Consider the following 19,993-nt stretch of genomic DNA (forward strand, 5'->3'; position numbering starts at 1 on the left):
GTAGATTTATCCAAATTAAAATAAGGTGATCAGGGTGGGCCCTAATCCAAGAAGAGTGCTGTCCTTATAAATAGGGGAAATTACATGCATACATATACACAGGGAAAAGATGTTATGAAGACATATAGGGACAATGCTATATGAAGACAGAGGCAGCAACCAGACTGATGCAGTTACAAGTCCAGGAACACCAACAATTGCTGACCACCACCAGCAGGTCAGAAGAGGGAAGGAAATATCCCACCCAGAGTCTGAGAAGGAGTCCAGACACCTGATTTCAGATTTCTAGCCTCCAGAACTGAGACAGTAAATGTCTGTTGTTTTAGGCCATCTAGTCTGTAACACTCTGTTATAACAGCCCTAGGAAACTAATTCAACAATTATACCTGTTTACCTCTTGGATAGCTCTGTCTACCTCCAGGAGTACATGTACAAGAGTTTAGGCATCAGACATATAAGTCAAAGAGATGTCTGGTTTAAAAAGTTAGTTTTTTGCTTTGATGAGGACCATTCTATCTTCATAAAGAAGTAATCTGCAAGAAATCAATAAACACAAGTTTTTCCTCAAAATGTACCTTTAAATTTTTTTAAATCCTCAAAGTAGTAAGTTCTGGATTGGCTGTGCCATAAAACAGAATCCCATTACTCAATTTTGGATAATTTTCCTCTAAATGTATTACCTTTTGCTCAGTTACTTGCTCAGTTTGAAGCTGTCACTTTCTTGTCTTAAAGCCTTTTGAGATCTTCCTGAAGACTATCTAAAATCAGATCTTAAAGAGATAGATGCAATGCAAAACACTCTAATTATGATTGCAGTTGGTGTTATTGTCTAATACACCTCCCTAATGCACTGGTTTTAGAGATGACAGTTTCCTATACATTTTAAAAGATAAAACACTTATAGGTGAGTTGTAAAAATGCCTCACAAAAATATTAAGATAGTAAGAAATCACACCTTTCCATTTTCAGTTGCCTATTAACTTTTTGAACTCCCATATTGTGCAATTTTAGTTTTCAATATTTTATCATTTCTATTGTAAGAAATGATTTGTATTTGACATGAGACATATAAGAGAAAAATGTCAATGCTCCAGGCTCAGAACTTCAGGAAAGCAACCAACAGTGGAAAGAGGAAACCACAGGGCTACAGTGCTTCCAGAAATTTGAGAGAAGCATGCAAATTATTTTAAAGGATGAAAATTATGTACTTTAGTGAGAAAGGATAAGCTGTTGCTCCGAATATAGAGAGATTAATGAGAAAATAATAAATAAGAGAAACATCAATGCTGATTTAATCAGAGGTCTGAATTGACAGAGAAATCTGGGTTTAACTCCAAACTCTGTCACTTAACTACACTGCTCCTTTGAGCAAGTTTCAAAACCTCACTAAATCTTATTTTTGTCATCTGTGAAATGTGGATATACTCTTATAATGCTCAAGCATATGGTATAAAGCATGGTACTTGGTTACAGAAATTGTTCAACAAGTATCAGGCTCCCCACTCTAGTAAATTAGAGAACTTCAATACTGAGAAAACTAAGAGAATGAATCTGACATGAGAAATGAATATAACACTGTAAGTGGTTGTATTACTAATGGAAGATTTTGTGTAATGAAATTAATAAATCAAAAGAAGTCTATAACCCTAGAGTTTGTTTTCACATACTTTATGATAACTTCTTTTGACCCTTATTTTTTTTAAGTAATCTCTACACCCAACATGGGGCTTGAACTCATGACCCTGAGACCCAGAGTTGTGTGATCTACTGACTGAGCCAGCCAAGTGCCTCATTGACTCTTATTTTAAAAAATCCTATTAAGTATGCAAAACTCTTTTTCTTTCGCAAACATGAAAACTGAGATTTTAAGAATTTAAATGAGTTAGAGCACCTGGATGGCTCAGTCAGTTGAATCTCCAATTCTTCATTTTGGCTCAGGTCATGATCTCAGGGTCGTGGGATCCAGCCCTGTGTTGGGCTCCATGCTGAGCGTGGAGGCTGCTTAAGATTCTCTCTCTCACCCTCTGCCCTTCTCCCCTACTCATGCTCTTTCTCTCTCTCTAAAAAATAAACAAAGTGGCTGTACCAATTAAAAAAAAAAAGAAATTAAATGAGTTGACAAAAGTCTCATAAGGAGGTAAGACTGTAAGTCCTAGGCTAACTCTCATTACTTATTTATCAATACTCTTTTCACTATACCATAATTCTATGCTTATACTGATTTCAGGAACAAGCAAAAATAAACAAATCAATATGATAAGCCTAGGGAAGCCAGTTACCAATAAATGTTAACCGGTAGACAAGATTAAACATACTACAAACCTGAAAACTACTCCATTCATAGCTTTCCTGTAACAAGTTTTGTTCTGGCCAATGTTTAAGATTTAGATGGCATCAATACAAACCAGTAAGTAAAGTACACAGTTAATTCTCAATTATTAAAAGTAGCACTGCTTTTTAGATGGAAAAAACTATCAGAAATAAACAATGAGGTTTCATAACAGTCAAAAGGACCAACCTAGTGAGTAGGTGGTTTGGGATCCTACTCTGGTTAACATCATGCCTCTGAACTATAGTTTTGATCTGTCAGATTTAGGGGTCAAAACCTGATCTTAGGATCCTGAACTAGAAAAAAAATGCTGTAAAGGCATTACTTAGGGTCATTTGATAAAATTAGAATATGGATAATAAAGTACATGTATTAATATTAAATTTACTGAAATTTACAACAACTAGAATCTCTTTATTCATAGGAAAAACACACAAATATAGTTAGGGGCAAAATACATACAAATTCAGAGAGAGAGCATGAATGAACACACAACGAGAAAGCAAGAACAATAATGTGTTAACTACTGGTGAATGTGGGCAAAGGATGTGTGGGTGTTCTTTGTACTATTCTTCCTGCAACTCTTCTGTAAACTTGAAATTATCCCCAAATAAAGTCTAACAATAACAAACTTTTTGCATAACTAATTTATGTTGTTAGAAGTTAAGATGAATAGTTTTCCATTAGGGCAGAACAGGGACTATACGAGAGAGCAGAGATGGTTTTTAGTATGCTGATGTTTCTTGATTTGGAAACACTCACAAATGTGTTCAGTTTGGGAAGAATCATTGAGTTACCCTTATATATACTTTCCTATAAATACGTTTCAATAGAAACTTAAAGAAGATCTGTCAAAGGATCAGAGCAAAATTTTCTGGAGATGGAGTCAGTTGTATATCACTGATCAGAAAACCAAAAACTGAAAACACTCGAGGCACCTGGGTGCCTCAGTCAATTGAGTGTCTGACTCTTGATTTTGGCTCAGGTTGTAATCCCAGGGTTGTGGGATCAGGTCCCATGTTGGCCTCTGCGCTGAGCATGGATCCCTCTGAAGATATTCTCTCTCTCTCTCTCTCTCCCTCTCTCTCTCTCTCTCTCTCCCCCCCCGGCTCATGAAAGCATACTCTCACTCTTTCTAAAACAAAAAAATGCAAGGTGCCTGGGTGGTTCAGTCAGTTCAGGGTCCAGCTTTGGCACAGGTCATGATCTCCTGGTTCTGTGAGTTTAGGCCTCACATCAGGCTCTCTGTTGTCAGTGTGGAGCCTGCTTCAGATACTCTGTCTCCCTCCTTCTGCCCTTCCCCTGCTCATGCACACTCTCTCTAAAATAAACATTAAAATTTTTTTTTAAAGATTGAAAAAATTGAAAATACTTGCTTATGTAGGTCTGTATAAACTAGACAGCACATCCTTTGAGGGCAGAAATTGTGTCTTCTTTCATATATCATCGATACCACCTGGTAGAAGCCTGCCATGTAATAATTTCTCAATAAATACAGTAAATAATTTCTCAATAAATAAAAATATCCTATAAATTAATTTTCACCACGGTAATTGTTCTGATCCATTTATTTTAATCAATTATTATTTATTACAAATGATTTCTCAATAAATAAATATGCTTGTTACTTGGCCTTAGGCTGAGGACTTTTTTTTAATTTTTAAATTCTTATTTTTCACACACACACACACACACACACACACACGCACGAGCAGGGGAAGGGCAGAGAGAGTGAGACACACAGAATCCAAAGCAGGGTCCAGGCAATGAGCTGTGAGCACAGAGCACAGAGCCTAACGCGGGACTTGAACTCACAGAACTGCGAGATCATGATCTGAGCTGAAGTTGGATGCTTAACCAACTGAGCCACCCAGGCACCACAACCCCCATTTTTTTCCTGTAAGAGTTTATTTGAGCAAAAATCAATTTGAATTGGGCAGTACCAAACCAAAAGTGGTGAGAGTGCTTTGCCCCACCTGTAGGAGGTAGTTAAAAGATTTCTATAGAGAATTAGTGGAGACAAAGCAAGGAAATTACTTGATTGGCTACACCTCAAGAATTTACCTTATTTGGAAAGGTCTCACTGACTTTTTGTGATTGGTGTCCTGAGGTTTTTTTTTTTTAAACTGAAGTATATAGTTGACACAAATGTTATAGTAGTTTCAGGTGTATAACACAGCAATGAGACAAGTTTGTATGTTATGTTACGCTCCTAAGTGTAGCTACCATCTGTTCTCTACGATGCTATTACAATACCATGACTTCCCCGTGCTTTTTTGTCATCTTGTGACTTAATTCATTTCCTAACTGGAAGCCTGTATCTCTAACTGGGAACCATTTTAAGGTCACATTAATTTACTGTCACAGTTGAATTACTTTGCCTTTGGTCTCAATTCCTCTATCTTGAAACTCCCCTCTTTGTAAAACATTGTTCTTATTCATACCTAGTCAAAAAGTGCTGGAGAGGGGGGAGAAGAAGGGGAGAAATGGTGGGGGAAAGGGAGAGAGGCAAACCATGAGAGACTCTTGAATGCTGAGAAACAAACTGAGGACTGATGGATGTGGCGGGGAGGGGGGATATGGGCATGGAGGAGGGCACTTGTGGGGATGAGCACTGGGTGTTATAAGGAAACCAATTTAATAAACTATTTGTAAAAAAAAAAAAGTCACATGATCTACTGACTAAGCTAGCCAGGTGTTCCCTATTCATAAACACACTACAGTCTTTCTGTTAAGCTTTTAGCTTAATAATAATATCTTAGCATATAGCTTAATCACACCAACAGAATGGAATGTAAGTAAAAGGTCAATACATCATAAATAATCATATGCAATCCTAACATTTTCTTCTTACAAAAAGTAAACGAATCTGTAGTGAGATGGTGAGACCTAATCCCCACCTGCACTTCAAGTACAATTTTAGTCTGTGAGGCCCAGACTTAGAATTTAACAAGGGAGTTAGTATGGATTTTGAATGGAATGTCCAGAAGTCCACAGGCCAATATTTTAGAGTACAGAGTTGTTCTCTCCTAAAAGCAGAAAGATCATAGTCTAACTTCATGAATAAAACCATATTCATAACTTTAATAAAAGCAAACAGTAAAGGCTCAAAACTCTTCACTGAGTTATCATTCATTCTGAATGTAGGAAGTCTATAAGTATTTTTGCTTAAAAAGTTATAATATCTAGGTGTGTATTATTTACAGTCCAGCTGAATCTTGGCAAGGAGTCTACAAAGTTTACGGAATTTAACCTCGTTTATCAATTTAGAAAAGTGAGGTACTCAGAGGATGAATGAAATCTATACTTCTGTGACTTTGCTTATCAAATTCATACCCTGTATGGCTTTGCCCTTGAAACTGCCATAATCACTGGACAGTTAAGTCACATTTAAGTCTTTCTATATTTATGATAGTGAAAAATTTATAATAGGATTTAAATTTCATAAAATCCTAGGTGACCTCTTCTAATTTCCCTTTCATATGTTAGCCTACTCTGTTTTTTATATGCTACCTTAAAACAAAGCTGTCTGAAGGCTAAGCACTCCTGCCAAAACAGACAGTAGAAGAAGAAATTTGCTGGGCTACATTACAGTTTAAATCAGTTTTAAATCCTAGCTACTTGATAACGTGACAAAAGAAATTCTCCCTCAAAGCACTTGAGAATGATTTTTTTTTTAATTTTAAAAGTTTTCAGGGGCACCTGGGTGGCTCAGTTGGTTAAGCAGACAATTTTGGCTCAGGTCATGATCTCATGGTTTTTGGGTTTGAGTCGCATTGGGCTCTGTGCTGACAGCTCAGAGCTTGGAGACTGCTTCAGATTCTTTGGGGCCCTCTCTCTCTCTGTTCCCTCCCCTGCTTGCTCTGTCTCTGTCTCTGTCTCTCTCAAAAAGAAACATTTTAAAAATGTTTTAATAAAAAAAAAGTGCTGGGGAAAAAAATTAAACTTAGTTTGAGGATTCTGTAATAGTCCTTCACATAGAGTGAAAAACAGGAAGAAAAGTCTTGGCTGAAGGATGAGAGAAATCATGTCGCTCACACTTTTCACAATGCTAATATTGTTCTCTTGTTAATCAGTTCCATGTTAGAATCTAAAAACATGTTTCAAGGGTCACTTTGATGTTCTCTCTGATCAGGACGTAGAAGTATTTCACCAAGACTACTTTACTAGCTTTTGTGTGTTTTAAAAACAGTAATTAAAAGAAACTTCCTGTGGACAGACATAGCCTCAGGAATGTTAGGCTGCTATGGTAGAATCTATGCCAGCTCTCAGCCAGATAACCTGTGTCACGTACAAATTGCACCTCCATATGCAGAAGCCCTGTGACTCGTATGTGTCTCAAAAGCTTTATTTTCTTTTTAAAATCATGGTAACGATTTAAAGTCATTTATTTATTAATCTATGTATGTTCTCACATTCAGTAAGGTACTTGGTTTATTCTTTCCAAATGAAAAATCACATCATTCCCGGGGCGCCTGGGTGGCTTAGTCGGTTAAGCGTCCGACTTTCGCTTNTTTGCTCAGTTACTTGCTCAGTTTGAAGCTGTCACTTTCTTGTCTTAAAGCCTTTTGAGATCTTCCTGAAGACTATCTAAAATCAGATCTTAAAGGGGCGCCTGGGTGGCTTAGTCGGTTAAGCGTCCGACTTTCGCTTGGGTCATGATCTCACGGTTCGTGGGTTCAAGCCCCGCGTCGGGCTCTGTGCTGACTGCCAGCTCAGAGCCTGGAGCCTGTTTCAGTCTGTGACTCCCTCTCTCTCTGACCCTCCCCTGCTCACGCTGTCTCTCTCTCTCCTAGAAATAAATAAAACATTAAAAAAAATTTTTTAAAAATAATTATATAAATAAATAAATAAAAAGAAAAATCACATCATTCCCTTATATAGAAAGTCTTCCTTTCACTTTCCTGTAGGTCTTCACTTACTGATCAGCGAGGCCATGATAGTACCATAATACCTCCAACTCTTTTTACTTTCTAGTAGTCTGATCATTTGATTTTGTACATTTATAAACTTACTTACCAAAAATTGCACAAGTGGATTCAAACTTCTTTTATACAAGATATACCTAAATGGAGGTCAAAGCTCTTTTGGGCCGAAACTATTCTTTTTAGTTGCATAATTTCCTTCAAACTCCTCATACCTGCAAAGAATCCTACAGTCTAGGGGTGTCTGGGTGGCTCAGGTGGTTAAGCATCCAACTGATTTGAGCTCAGGTTATGATCTCACAGTTCCTGAGACTGCACCCCATGCTGATAGTGTGAAGCCTGTCTGCTTCTTAGTTTAGTTAAATACTTGGGTCACAATAGTATTCACAGATTTCTAACATCTTTCATATAAATGTAAGTGTCTTGAAAGCTGAGTCTTTCTTTATGCACATTTACTCCATTGTCTGTGTTCCAAAAGCACAATATAAAAGACTGAACTATAAAACAGGCAAATCAGAGTACGCTTCTAAATTAACTAAAAAGAGTGGATTCCTTGTCAAGTTACTATCTGCTATACAAATCATATATATACATATATATTTACACATATATACATACATGTAACCTACAAATCATATATTTATATATATATAAAACCTGTAACTGTTTATATAGTAAAATTTCACAACTTCAGAGTAGTAGCTAAATGCCATTTACAAAAGTTTAACACAACTTATTTACAAATATCTTTGTTGACTATAATTGGGCTAGTACTGTGCCAAAGTATAAAGATATAACAAGATAAAAGAACTGCTTTTTCAAATATATACAAATTCAGGGGCGCCCAGGTAGCTCAGTCAGTTGAGCTTCCAACTCTTGGTTTCAGCTCAGGTCATGATCCCATGGCTCCTGAGTTTAAGCCCCACATCTGGCTCTGTGCTAACAGTGTAGATCAAATTCTCTCTCGCTCTCTCTGCCCCCACCCCGTTGATGCTGTTTCTGTCTCCCTCAAAATAAATAAATAAACTTTATTAAAAATAAAAAATAAAATATATACAAATTCATAATCAAGAGGTGAATTATTTGAATATGTTGAAAAACATGAATGTTTTCTGCTGTAAGGAAACAATTCCTTTAATCTCATTTTTACATAATGAGTCTGTTTAAGAGATTGTACTTACAAAGAAAACATAATTACTGGCTTATTTCCTACCTAATACATAACATAATCAGTATATATTCAATAAATGCTCTTTTCTCAAAATAATACCACATAACAGCCATCATTATGTACCATGCCAAATAAGGTTAAATAGTTCCAACATACATCTGCCTCCCTTCCAACATATACCCCTTTGGAAGAAGAGACTAAACAGAACAATTTATTAGTTTTTATCTGGCATTCCACATATTTTAGAGTAACAGAAGCTCCCCAAAATTAGGCCAAGGGTGGTATCTATTATCAAAACATCTCTATAGGAAAATACTAAAACAAACAAAACTGATGCATATTTAAAATCCTAACTATTCATCCTATAATTAGGATGTACCTAAGTATAATTCACAAATGCAAAATACGGGTAATATAGCTTCTTATTGGAACTTACTGGGCTAAAAGTCTCATTTCAAGTTCTTTTCAAGTAATGAAAAATCTAACTTAAGAAGCACCTTTGCATACATAGCTTGGTAAATAAAAGAGGAAGTTGAATTCAAAGGTTTTAATTTTTTTGTACAGTTTATTTATTTTTGAGACAGAGAGAGACAGAGCATTGGGGTGGGGGGGTGCAGAGAGAGGGAGACACAGAATCTGAAACAGGCTCCAAGTTCTGAGCTGTCAGCACAGAGCCCGAAGAGGGGCTTGAACCCACGAACCGTGAGATCTGACCTGAGCCAAAGTCGGACGCTTAACCGACTGAGCCACCCAGGCGCTCCTCGAAGTTTTTAAAAACAATGAATGAAAACATAAAACTCCCAGTTCATATAACTAAGAATAACATTCTTCTTGACTTAAATATTAACAATCCCTAGCCAGTTCTCCAATTTTAAGCTGTTCTGGAAAATGAATGATGTGATTAACTCAAGAAAAATCACACATTACTTTTAGTGATCATATATTGATTTATGAAATAATATCTTAATAATTATTTATAAAATTTATTTTTAAAATGTCTAAAATATTTAATATTTATTTAAAAAATAATTTTTAAAAACATGTTTCTGGAAGTCTTACCATGAGCTGTGTAGTTTGTACAGTTAACTGGTTCTTGTGTAGCATCATTTATTTTTGGACCTTTACAAATATATGTGAGAAAAGTTAAGGAAATATGAATGACATTCCAACACAGACTATTATCATCTTCTCTTTAATATCTTGTATTATATACTCATGTTCACATTCACGCGTAAAGAAAGGCTGTTACTTGGTCCAGAGCAACAAGCACAACCACAAATATACTTTTAGTGCCACTAAGTAACAACTGAACATTAATTTATTACAGGAAAAGTATATTAACTTAATACGTATTAAAAGCTCTAACAAAGGATGCCATCCTTAAACAACATAACTCAGGGTTTAACCAGAAAGCATTAAAAAAATGAAAATCCTTACCAAATTATTCTAAGAAAGCTTTAGGTTAAAGAAAATCAAGTTTCAAGATATTTGATTGAACTAATTTACGGGGCCCCATGGTATTTATTGTCACATATTTAACTTCATGTAACACAAATAACCCTGTGAGGTGAATTCTATTATTCCCACATTACAGAAGCATAAACTGAGGCTCAAAGTTTGAGAGACATGTCCAAAGTCATGTAAGCGATAAGGAGTAAAATCAGGTTTCCTGATTCCAAGCTTAGAGCACTTTCCATCAGACTGCAGGCAAGATAGTTCTTTTAGGTGTGTTTACATGGTCGCCCCAACAGGATTTTAAGCTTTTGAAAATAGGTATAATAACTGTCCTTCAATAGATGTTCAACACACCTGTGTGCAGCTTTTGTTTCCAAAATATTTTGAAACTAAGATGGGATAAGGTGTTCACAAGAGAGCCTACTGATACCTGGTTAAGGTTTTTTAAAACACTACTGGAAACCCAACTTCATGAAGAATAGGACATTTTCCCATTATCATCACCAAATGCTCAACCACTTCTCTCTAGGGTTCAAGTTGTCCAACTCTACATACCATCTAATTATTTCCTTGCACAGTATCACTGACATTTTTGCCTCAAAGATATAACTTACTAGGTCAGAGATTCTCAAACTCCAAGCATAAGGGTATTCAGCAAATTACAGCTCCTATGTAAACATCTAATAATGGCTGCCTCTCTCCAACTCACATAAATATACTATAAAATTTCCATAATTTTAAAATCTTGTCTAGTAGAATCTTTCTTTTATCTCTGGCTTCTGTTACTAATTTTTGTTCTACAATTTGTATAAAACGATCTAATATTGTACAAAAGTAGCTATTTTGACTGTAACTCCCATTTCATACTGTTCCTCCGTTTATCAGAGCTACTACAAAGAAGAGAGTCACTTAACGCCTTTAACTTCTGTTTTTTCATCTGTAAATAAATAACACAGATAGTCCCTACTATGTGCCAGGCGTTGTTCCATGTGATTTACTTGCACTAACTCATCACAACATACTTTTAAATTGGTACCATCGTTATCTACATTTTTACTCAAGAGAAAACAGAGTTCGGATCATTTGCCCACGGTTACAAGGCAGAGAAGGAATCTGCCCCCGACAGTCCGGCATCTCACAGAATTTTACAATGATATTAGGTAAAACACACTGAGTTTATGATAAATGGGCCACATACACTGGCTTTATCGTTATTAACTACTTACTTGGCTTCTCCCTCTCAAGTCAGCAAACTTCTGGGGTAGAGCCTATCAACGTTTTATTACTCGTGTCTAGACAGGGCCTGGCATACTTCAAGATCTAGGTGTAGATAGATCACATAACAAAGAAAACTAAAACAAAACTAGGTGGTTCAGAAGAGGAAGGGCCAAAAATAAGTAAAATCCCAAGGAAATCACACAGGGTGACCGCTGTGCTTCCCACCCCCACAGCTCTTTTCACCTCCCGGAGCCCGTCGGGCATTAGAAGCCACAAGTCACCGATCCCTTCAGCACAACCCTGAGCCGGGTTGAGGGCCGCGACAAACTCGCGACCCCTAATCTACCTCGCCCCCAAGGCAAGACGGGTGTCCTCACAGAGGATATTGTCCCAATTTGAGGTCCTCGCACTTAAGCGTCTCCTCGCTACCAGCGGCGGCGATGGCAGCAGCGCCCCAAGGTCCCTTGGTGACTGACACGAACCACAAAACACCCAGTAGCCGGGCGGCCACTGCCTCCGGAGTAGCCGGCCTGGAAGCCCAGGCGGCCGCCATGCTGGGGACCGGCACGACCCCCACCTCTTCCGGTTCCGCCTTTGCCTGGGCGGGGGCGGGAGAAGGGCGGAGGGAGCTGGGCTCTTAAAGGGACCTTGTCTAAACTGAATTGTTTTCCGTACAGGGCAGGGGATTTACTTGGGACAGCTTTGATTTGTCTTTTGAGATTACGAAGAAGAAGGTTCGCTTTAAGAATCACGGCCCTGTGACCACTGCTTCCTCCCGGGCTAACCCTGCTGTGACTTTTCCGTCTACAACTGTGCCAGCGGCGCCCAGCGATTTGTTAAGCGATTTACAAACGTTATCTCGGTTGGTCCTGGTCGAATTTGGGTTTGCAAATAAGGAGCCAGGCTCAAAGACGCTAAAAAGCATGCCGACCTTAGTTACGGAATTGGAGTCAAATTGTTGTTTGCCAGATTTTAGAATCTGTGCTCTTACTGTTATGGTATAATAACCTACCTGTTCGCTTAGAGAAGAATTTGTAGAAGGCTCTTACACAGAACTTAGGGCCTCCATAACAAAAATAGGCATTACACTTTTATTTTTAATAGTGGACATTTATGCGAGCGAGTGGGCCAATAAGAAACGGATATTAAAGATTTTACTACTACACTAAGTGAAAAGTTGGGATTTTTTCCCCCTCCATTTTTTCCTTCTGAATTTTCATATATTCTAAAAGTGCTGTAGTGAGCCTATCTTTTATGCTGGGCAACACGTTTACTTTTTTTAGTGAACGTTGAAGCCATTTTCTCTAACGTAACAATATTTGAATTTGATGCCTCCTCATTCACAGTACCGCTAATTTTGAAGAATTGCATTCTGCAGTGATTCTCAGATTTTAGGAAGCATCAGATACCTGGAAGATTTGTTAAAACACCAAGGATGGACCCCATCCTCAAGTTTCTGATTTTGAAAATCTAGGGTGGGACAAGATAGTTTGCATTTCTAACGAATTTCCAAGCGATGCTGAGATTACTCGTCTCGAGACCACAAACTTTGAGAAGCATGGGATAATGTATTATGAGAAGTATTATTTTGGAATAAGAGGACATGAAATTATTTGCCGTAATATTTTAGTATTGTAACAACATTTAAAATGTTTCTTCAACTAATTTTTCAGCATTACTATGCTATTTTTATTTCTTTAAGATTTTATTTAAGTAATCTCTAAACCCAAAGTGGAGCTCGAACCTGCAATCCAGGGATCAAGGGACCCATGCTTAACTGACTGAGCCATCCAGGTGCCCCTAAATTATTCTTAAATTAAAATATTTATGCTTATTTAAGATTTAAGTGATAAGAATATGAAATTTACTAGTTAAATTTTTTTAATGTTTATTATTTTGGGGAGGGGGCAAGCCAGAGAGGGGCAGAGAGAGGAGGGGAGGAGGACAGAGGATCTGAAGTGGTCTCTGCACTGACAGCAGTGAGCCCCTTTGTGGGGCTCAAACTCACAAACCTGTGATTCTGACACCAAAGTCAGACACTCAACCAACTGAGCCACCCAGGTGTCCCTTTACTATTTCAATTTTTAAACTTCTTTTTTTAAGTGGACTTCTTTTTTTTTTCTCTTTACTTCCTCTATCCTTTCCTTTTTTTCTTTTCTTCATTTCCCTCTCTTCCCCTCCATAGAAATATTTGCCAAGCATTTACTATGTACCCAGCATTAGGGAAGACCCTACAGACTTAAAAAATGAAGAGACAAGAACCTAGTGATTTAAATACTTCATGTTTCCTAGGGGACAAGATAAACAGTTAAAGTACTATTTGGTAATTGTTAAAAAAGAAGCACATAGCAGTTACAGGGGCACTAAGTATCTCAGTTGGTTAAGTGTGTGACTCTTGATTTCGGCTCAGGTCATGATCTCAAGGTCATGAGATCAAGCCCCACGTTGGGCTCAGCATTGGGCCCAGTATTGGGTTCTGCACTGGGCCTGAAGCCAACTTAAAAAAAAAAAAATGTGCAGCCTAGATTAACTTTAAGTTAAAGTAATACCAATAATATATGTAATATATAGCTCAACCACCATTCTGAGATGAAATTTAACAAAGGGATTGAGGTCAAGGATTAGCTATACATATTAACTGCTGCACATATTAGCTGGTAATAAAATACCAGAATATCTGCTACACATATTATCTGGTAATAAAAGACAGTGACTTTGCATTTTGAATACTATTTTGATACTCTTTCAAAATATTCTTGTTTGATTTTCAAAATTCAATCTAATGATAATCAGAAAGTAAAAGGAAGACTTTCTAGTCTGAGTTTATTGAAATTATGACACAAAATTGGGTATTTTCCTGATGACTGCAGGAATGTTGCTGATATTTGTATTTGTACCATTTTTAATATAGATTTGAACAATTAACTATTTGAAAATGCTTATGCCTGGAGGGAGGCAAGATGGCGGAGAAGTAGGGAGCTCCGTACTTTTTGCTCACCCGCATCTCTGAAAATGCTTATGCCTTGCTGATTAATCCCATTACAAAATCTATTTTTACGGTTTGAATGATTATCTTCATTCTCTTTTGCAATGTATACACTGAAAAGAACAAAAGAGTCTCCCATGAAAGTAAAGGAACGACACAAAATTTTTAACTCTTGAAAAGATGGTACACTTAAAAATTCACTTTCTCAGGTCACTACCTGCATTCTCCACCAAAAACACAAATAAATAAACAAAAAAAATTCACTTTCTCTTCTTACTGCCCCTTAATCTATTTTCTTGTGGCTCAGTAAAGTACATTATTTCTTTGCACACACGGTCTCTGATCACATGATTACTACATCTTGTAATTCAGTTAAGTTCTTAAATCTCAGTGCCAAATTTCTTTGTCACATAAGAATTATATAGAATTCTATAGAAAACAAAACACATGAATAGCAGTCTAATATGGAAATTGCTGTATAGAAGCATTAGGAAAGAAGATTACCAGTGAAGCCTGAAGCAAAGTTCCCCTGGGATTTAAAGGGCTCTGCACTTTGGATCTTTCCATTCCTAAGATTCTAGTGTAAACTTAATTACATTAACAGATAGTTTCACTCATCGCAAAACTTTCCGAGGAAACCAACCTGGGGGCACCTAGTTGGCTCAGTGAGTAACTAGAGCATGTGACCCTTGATCTCAGGGTTGTGAGCTAGAGCCCCCACATTGGGTGTAGAGATTACTTAAAAAAAAATAAAATCTTCGATTAAAAAATAAAAGGAAACCAACCTGACCCCAGTTCTGTCCATGGTTAGGACAGAAACACTAAGAGATAAAAGACTGCTACTCTCCAAAAAATTGTCTTTTTTGGATGGACAATTTTTTTTTCCTGGTGATAAATTCAAAATATTAAGGCTCTGGTAGATTTTTTTTTGTAGTTTTATTTTTAGTAATCTTTACACCCAACATGGGGCTTGAAATCAGGACCCCCAGATCAAGAGCAGCTTGCCCCTCCCACTAAGCCAGTCAGGTGCCTCTAGGAGATATTTATTATGGTCTGCTGCATATTTGGAATTCTACCATATCCATGCTGCTGTCTCTCAAGTATTTCTGATTGTGTCCTCTCTTTGTGCACCAGTTTAACTGCCTACTATCCAATTAACTTTGACTCATCACTTCATAAGGCCTACTCTATGCCAAGTATATTTCATCTTGAATGTCAAATGTAGTATCTAAAAACTGACTCTATCAGAGTCTGTGTCTCAAAAGCCAAAACGGAATAAGTTGGCTTTTCTGTTTCACCACCCATGTCCTTTCTATCAGATTTAAAATTTAGAATCCTCTTTACATTTTAGTTTTCTCTTTATTCTTCAGTAATTCCTTTATCTAATCAGTAAGCGACCAATATTCTTAAGTGTTCATTTTTTTCAATCCTATATTCTTAACCCTATTTTGGGTTATTTATCATTTCCTATTTACCTTGCTGTTATGATTTCTTCCTTTCTCTCTCTCTTTTTTTAAATATTTATTTTTGAGAGAGAGAGAGAGAGTTCACGCACAAGTGAGGGAGGGACAGAGAGAGAGAGGGAGACATAGAATATGAAGCAGGCACCAGGCTCCGAGCAATCAGTGCAGAGCCTGACAGCCTCAAACCCACGAGCTTCAAGATCATGACTGGAGCTGAAGTCTTATGCTTAGCCAACTGAGCCACCCAGGCATCTCCCCTCCTTTTTTTTTTTTTATTTAATGTTTATTTTATTTTTGAGAGAGAAAGAGAGAGAGCACCAGTGAGAGAAGGGCAGAGAAAGTGGGGGACAGAGGATCTGAAGTGGGTTCCTTGCTGACAGCAACGAGTCTGAAGTGGGGCTCCAATTCAAGAATACTAGTTGAGATCAGGACCTGAGCCAAAGTCAGACACTCAACCAACTGAGCCACTTAGAGCCCTCTTCTTTTTGTTTTTTATCTTCTTTTTGATTCTAAGCCCTCTCTCCAAGTTTGTCAATTCATTTTTTGTATTGCTTCTGATTAATTTTTCATTAAAAAAGAAAAACCTATGTCATTTTCAAAATCTTACTCAAAATGCTATGTAAGTTCCTTCACATTGTTGATTTCAAAAATAAAATGGCCAGTTATTTTGCTAGAAAATGTTTTTTTCCCCCAGAAATAGCAGAGGAATTGCAATTTGAGACATGCAAGCTATAGTAAACTAGTCTAATCAGGAGAACAAAAGAGATTAATGTTACTGTATAGAGAAAAAGGAGAAAGTTAGGAGGAGTTGCTTTGAACAAAGGTCCATTGGAGAAAAATGGAGTTCAGGGTGGTGATGAGTTCTCATTGGTTGACTTGTGGCAGTTACTCATTGGCTGGGCTGTTGCTGGGTGAGGAGAAAATCTTCCTCTTGCTGAGGTAGTAAAGTAGGCTTCTTTGGGGGCTCTGGAATTGACCTTAGGTTGATAAAGCATGAGCGCTTCTTCTTTGGGTCTCTCAACTCTATTTTAAATGATGTTTCCTTTATTCAGTTACACAGTATTTAGCCAAAGGAGTTGAAAATTTATGTCCACCCAAAACCCTGCACATAGATGTTTATAGCAGCTTTATTCATACTTGCCAAAACTGGGTAAAAATTAAGATGTCCTTTAGTAGGTGTGCACTCTTCAGCAGCACAAATACTAAAATCAGAACAATAAAGAGAAGATTAGCACAGCTCACATGCAACATGTCCTTTAGTAGGTGAATATATAAACTGTGGTACATCCAGACAATGGAATGTTATTTATTGCTTTAAAAAGAAAGAGCTATCAAGCCATCAGAAAACATGGAAGAATCTTAATGCTTATATCTTTAAAAAATTTTTTTAAATGTTTTGTTTATTTTTGAGAGAGAGAGACAGAGACAGAGAATGAGCAGGGGAGGGGGAACAGAGCAGATAGAGGGAATGAGACGATAGAGGGAAACACAGAATCCGAAACAGTCTCCAGGCTCTGACAGCTCAGGCCTCCAACCCATGAACCATGAGATCATGACCTCAGCTGAAGTTGGATGCTTAACCAACTGAACCACCCATGCGCTCCAAATGCTTATTTCTAAGAAGCCAATGTAAAAAGGCTATATACTATTTGATTCCAACTGTCAGACATTTTGGAAAAGTAAAACTACAGAGAATTAAAGATCAGAGGCAGTTAGGAGTTGGAGGTAGGGTGGCGAATGAATAGGCAGAGTACAAGAGGAATTTTAAGGCAGTGAAAATACTCTGCATGATACTATAACTGTGGATACGTGTCATGATGCATTTATTTAAACCCATAGAGGGTACAACACCAAGAGTGAACCTTAATGTAAGCAATGGACTTTGGGTGATTTTGATGTGTCAATGGAGGTTCATTAATTGTAGCATATATACCATTCTGGCGAGGGATGTTGATACAGGAGAAGGCTATGCATGTATGAGAGAAAGAGACATATGGGAAATCTGTCTTCCTTTCAATTTTTCTATGACCCTAAAAGTTCTTTAAAAAAAGTTTTTAAAAGAATAGACACCAAGCATCAAATGTTAAGAGAGATGAATTCTATTAAAAAAAATTTAAGTCATTCTTTAATTTCATAGAGATGAAGGATAAAGTCTCATAATATTAAGTTCCCTGAAATATTTTCTGCTCCTCCTCCATCTCTCCTGGTCTCACTTTATTTACTACTACTCTTGGCTGTTTCCTTGTTGGTACCAGTGTCTGTTATGCTCATTCCCATCTAAATGCTGCTTCATTTATTGAGTACTTTCTATGTGCCACATATATGCAATATATGTATTCCTTCACTGAACCTTTCAAACTACCATATGAAGTAAGCACTATTACTTCAGTTTCCCTAATGAGAATTAGTAGGGTTAAGTAACTTGCCAAAGTCACGTATTTTCGGAAACGGTGGAGTCAGATTTCAAGCTCAGATCCTCTGATTTCACAGAGGTGTTCTTAAAAGTTTTGTTCATCTTCATTAGTCTATGAATAAGACACTCTGGAGTGTTCTAGGGAGTTAAAACAAACACAAACCAACTCAGTGCCAGAAAATGTTCACCATAGAGTAAGCTCCTTAAAAAAATGTATTGGATAGATGAAAAACATTTTTTTAAAAAATTCTAGGTACAAGTCAAAGGAAAGCTCACATTAAATTAACACAAAAATGTGGAGAAAATTAGTTTAAATGTGGTGGAGAGGAATGTTTGCTGGGGTAGTCATGGAAGCAGTTTCTCTTTAGAGGTGAGATGCCCTGGGGGAATGGTGGGCCTTGCAGGACCTTCCAGCCTTAGGAAAGGGGAGGAATAAGCAACAGAAAAGCCCTGGTTGTGGTGATTCCAAGGCCAGTACCAGACTTGTTTGGCTAGAGTAGGATCTTGGAGATGTTAAGTGGGAGATTAGGTTGAAGAGTCAGCAAAGGGGAGGAGAATTTAGAGGATCTTGCATATTAAGAAGCTTGAACTTTGTTTCAAGGTCAATTGAAAGGCACGTTATTTGGGGGGGAAAGGGGAATACATTCAAATCCACCATCAACTGTTGAAGAAGAGACACAATGCTTGCAAAGTGATGCCTCAAGATCATTGGTCTCCACCTGTACCGTGACTTGGGAAATATTTTCTTTTCCATTTTACCTTAATCCCAAACACCTGTAAAAAACCTGTTTTGGTCCTAACAGATGATTTCAACAAGCATAATCTCTTCATCTTCCACAAATTCTAGGTTCGTTCTATGTGGTAATCTAAATTATTGTATAAATTTATTTCCCTTAATAGTTAGTTCCTAAGAAGCCGGGCCATGCTGCAATTATGTATCTTTTTACCAGGTCTAAGGAGTAATATTTCCTTTAAAACAAGCAAACTAACAACACCATAAAGTGGCAAGTGCCTTCTCTTACAACAAATGTTCTTATGTTGCAGGTGTTTTGTATATATCTCTCATCTTCCTTGAGGACAGGTATCTTCCTTTTATTTTTTAACATTTTGCAATCACTGTGCATAACAAACACTGCATTTATTTAACGAATACAGACCTAAAGCCTGATTTTCTTTATGGTTAATGCATGGATTTTATTATACATAGTAAAATGGCCTATCATCAAAATTCTTAGTTACATTAAAAAGAGTGGAATAATTAAAGACAGAGAATTGTAGGTTTACACAGATTTTTCTAAAAGTCAAGTTACGGTAACAAGAATAAAAATGTTAAAATGTCTAATGAAGTCAACACTGACTTAGACTCAGAAGATCCCATGTGGTGTCAAGCTTTGGGCAAGTCACTCAACCTATCAGGACCGCAGTTTCTTCATCAATTTCTTCACGGAGGAAAATGAGACCTGTAAAAGCTAGTGCCTGGCATACTGCAGACAAATACAGCCATATTCCTTTATTTCCCCTACTAAATTTCCCCAGGTATACGTCTTAGAATTTAAGGTTGGGCCAGACGATAGAGAAAACGCAAGGGAGACACGACAAACAGGAAGGGACAATGGAGGACTAAGCCGATCTGACCAAGACCTTTCATCATATCCTTCCATTTGCTCGACCTTGGGTCCGGCTCTCCGTCCAGCCCTTCTACAACACCTGTCCAGCCGGACCTCCCCACCCCATTAGCGCCGGCTGCCCCCACCACTCGGCGTTTCACCTGTCCACTCGGCCCGCAGGCCCCACCTTTTCCAGGCTTCTTAACCTTCCCTCGCGCAGATGAACTTCACTTGCAGAAAATAGGGAAGCCCACCGCCCCCGCGCTCCCCTCCCGGGAGTCGGCCTCCAGGCGCCCGGGCTCCCCCGCCCGCGCCACCCCGGCGCCCCGCCCCGGGCTGGGAGGGTCGGTGCGAGGGGAGGGCCTGCCAGGTGAGGCGCGGTCACCCAGGGCCTCTCACTTCCGCCCAGGTGAGGGAGGGCCGCCG

General features: G+C 37.9%; 1 protein-coding gene across 1 annotated transcript in view; it reads right to left on the reverse strand.

The window, feature by feature from the left end:
• The window catches only part of TM2D1 (TM2 domain containing 1), a 51,613-nt gene extending 39,936 nt beyond the window's left edge, over positions 1–11,677 (reverse strand). Inside the window, exons 1-2 of the mRNA XM_039255292.1 lie at positions 11,485–11,677; positions 9,485–9,558 (exon numbers count right to left, since the gene is read on the reverse strand). Of these exons, the coding sequence (XP_039111223.1) occupies positions 9,485–9,558; positions 11,485–11,651 (241 nt within the window). The 5' untranslated portion in view covers positions 11,652–11,677. The remainder of the gene's footprint in view (positions 1–9,484; positions 9,559–11,484) is intronic.
• Positions 11,678–19,993: the final 8,316 nt, after the last annotated feature.

The sequence above is a fragment of the Hyaena hyaena genome, unplaced genomic scaffold (assembly GCF_003009895.1).
Source record: "Hyaena hyaena isolate Hyena2069 unplaced genomic scaffold, ASM300989v1 scaffold_521, whole genome shotgun sequence".
Classification (NCBI taxonomy): Eukaryota; Metazoa; Chordata; class Mammalia; order Carnivora; family Hyaenidae; genus Hyaena; species Hyaena hyaena.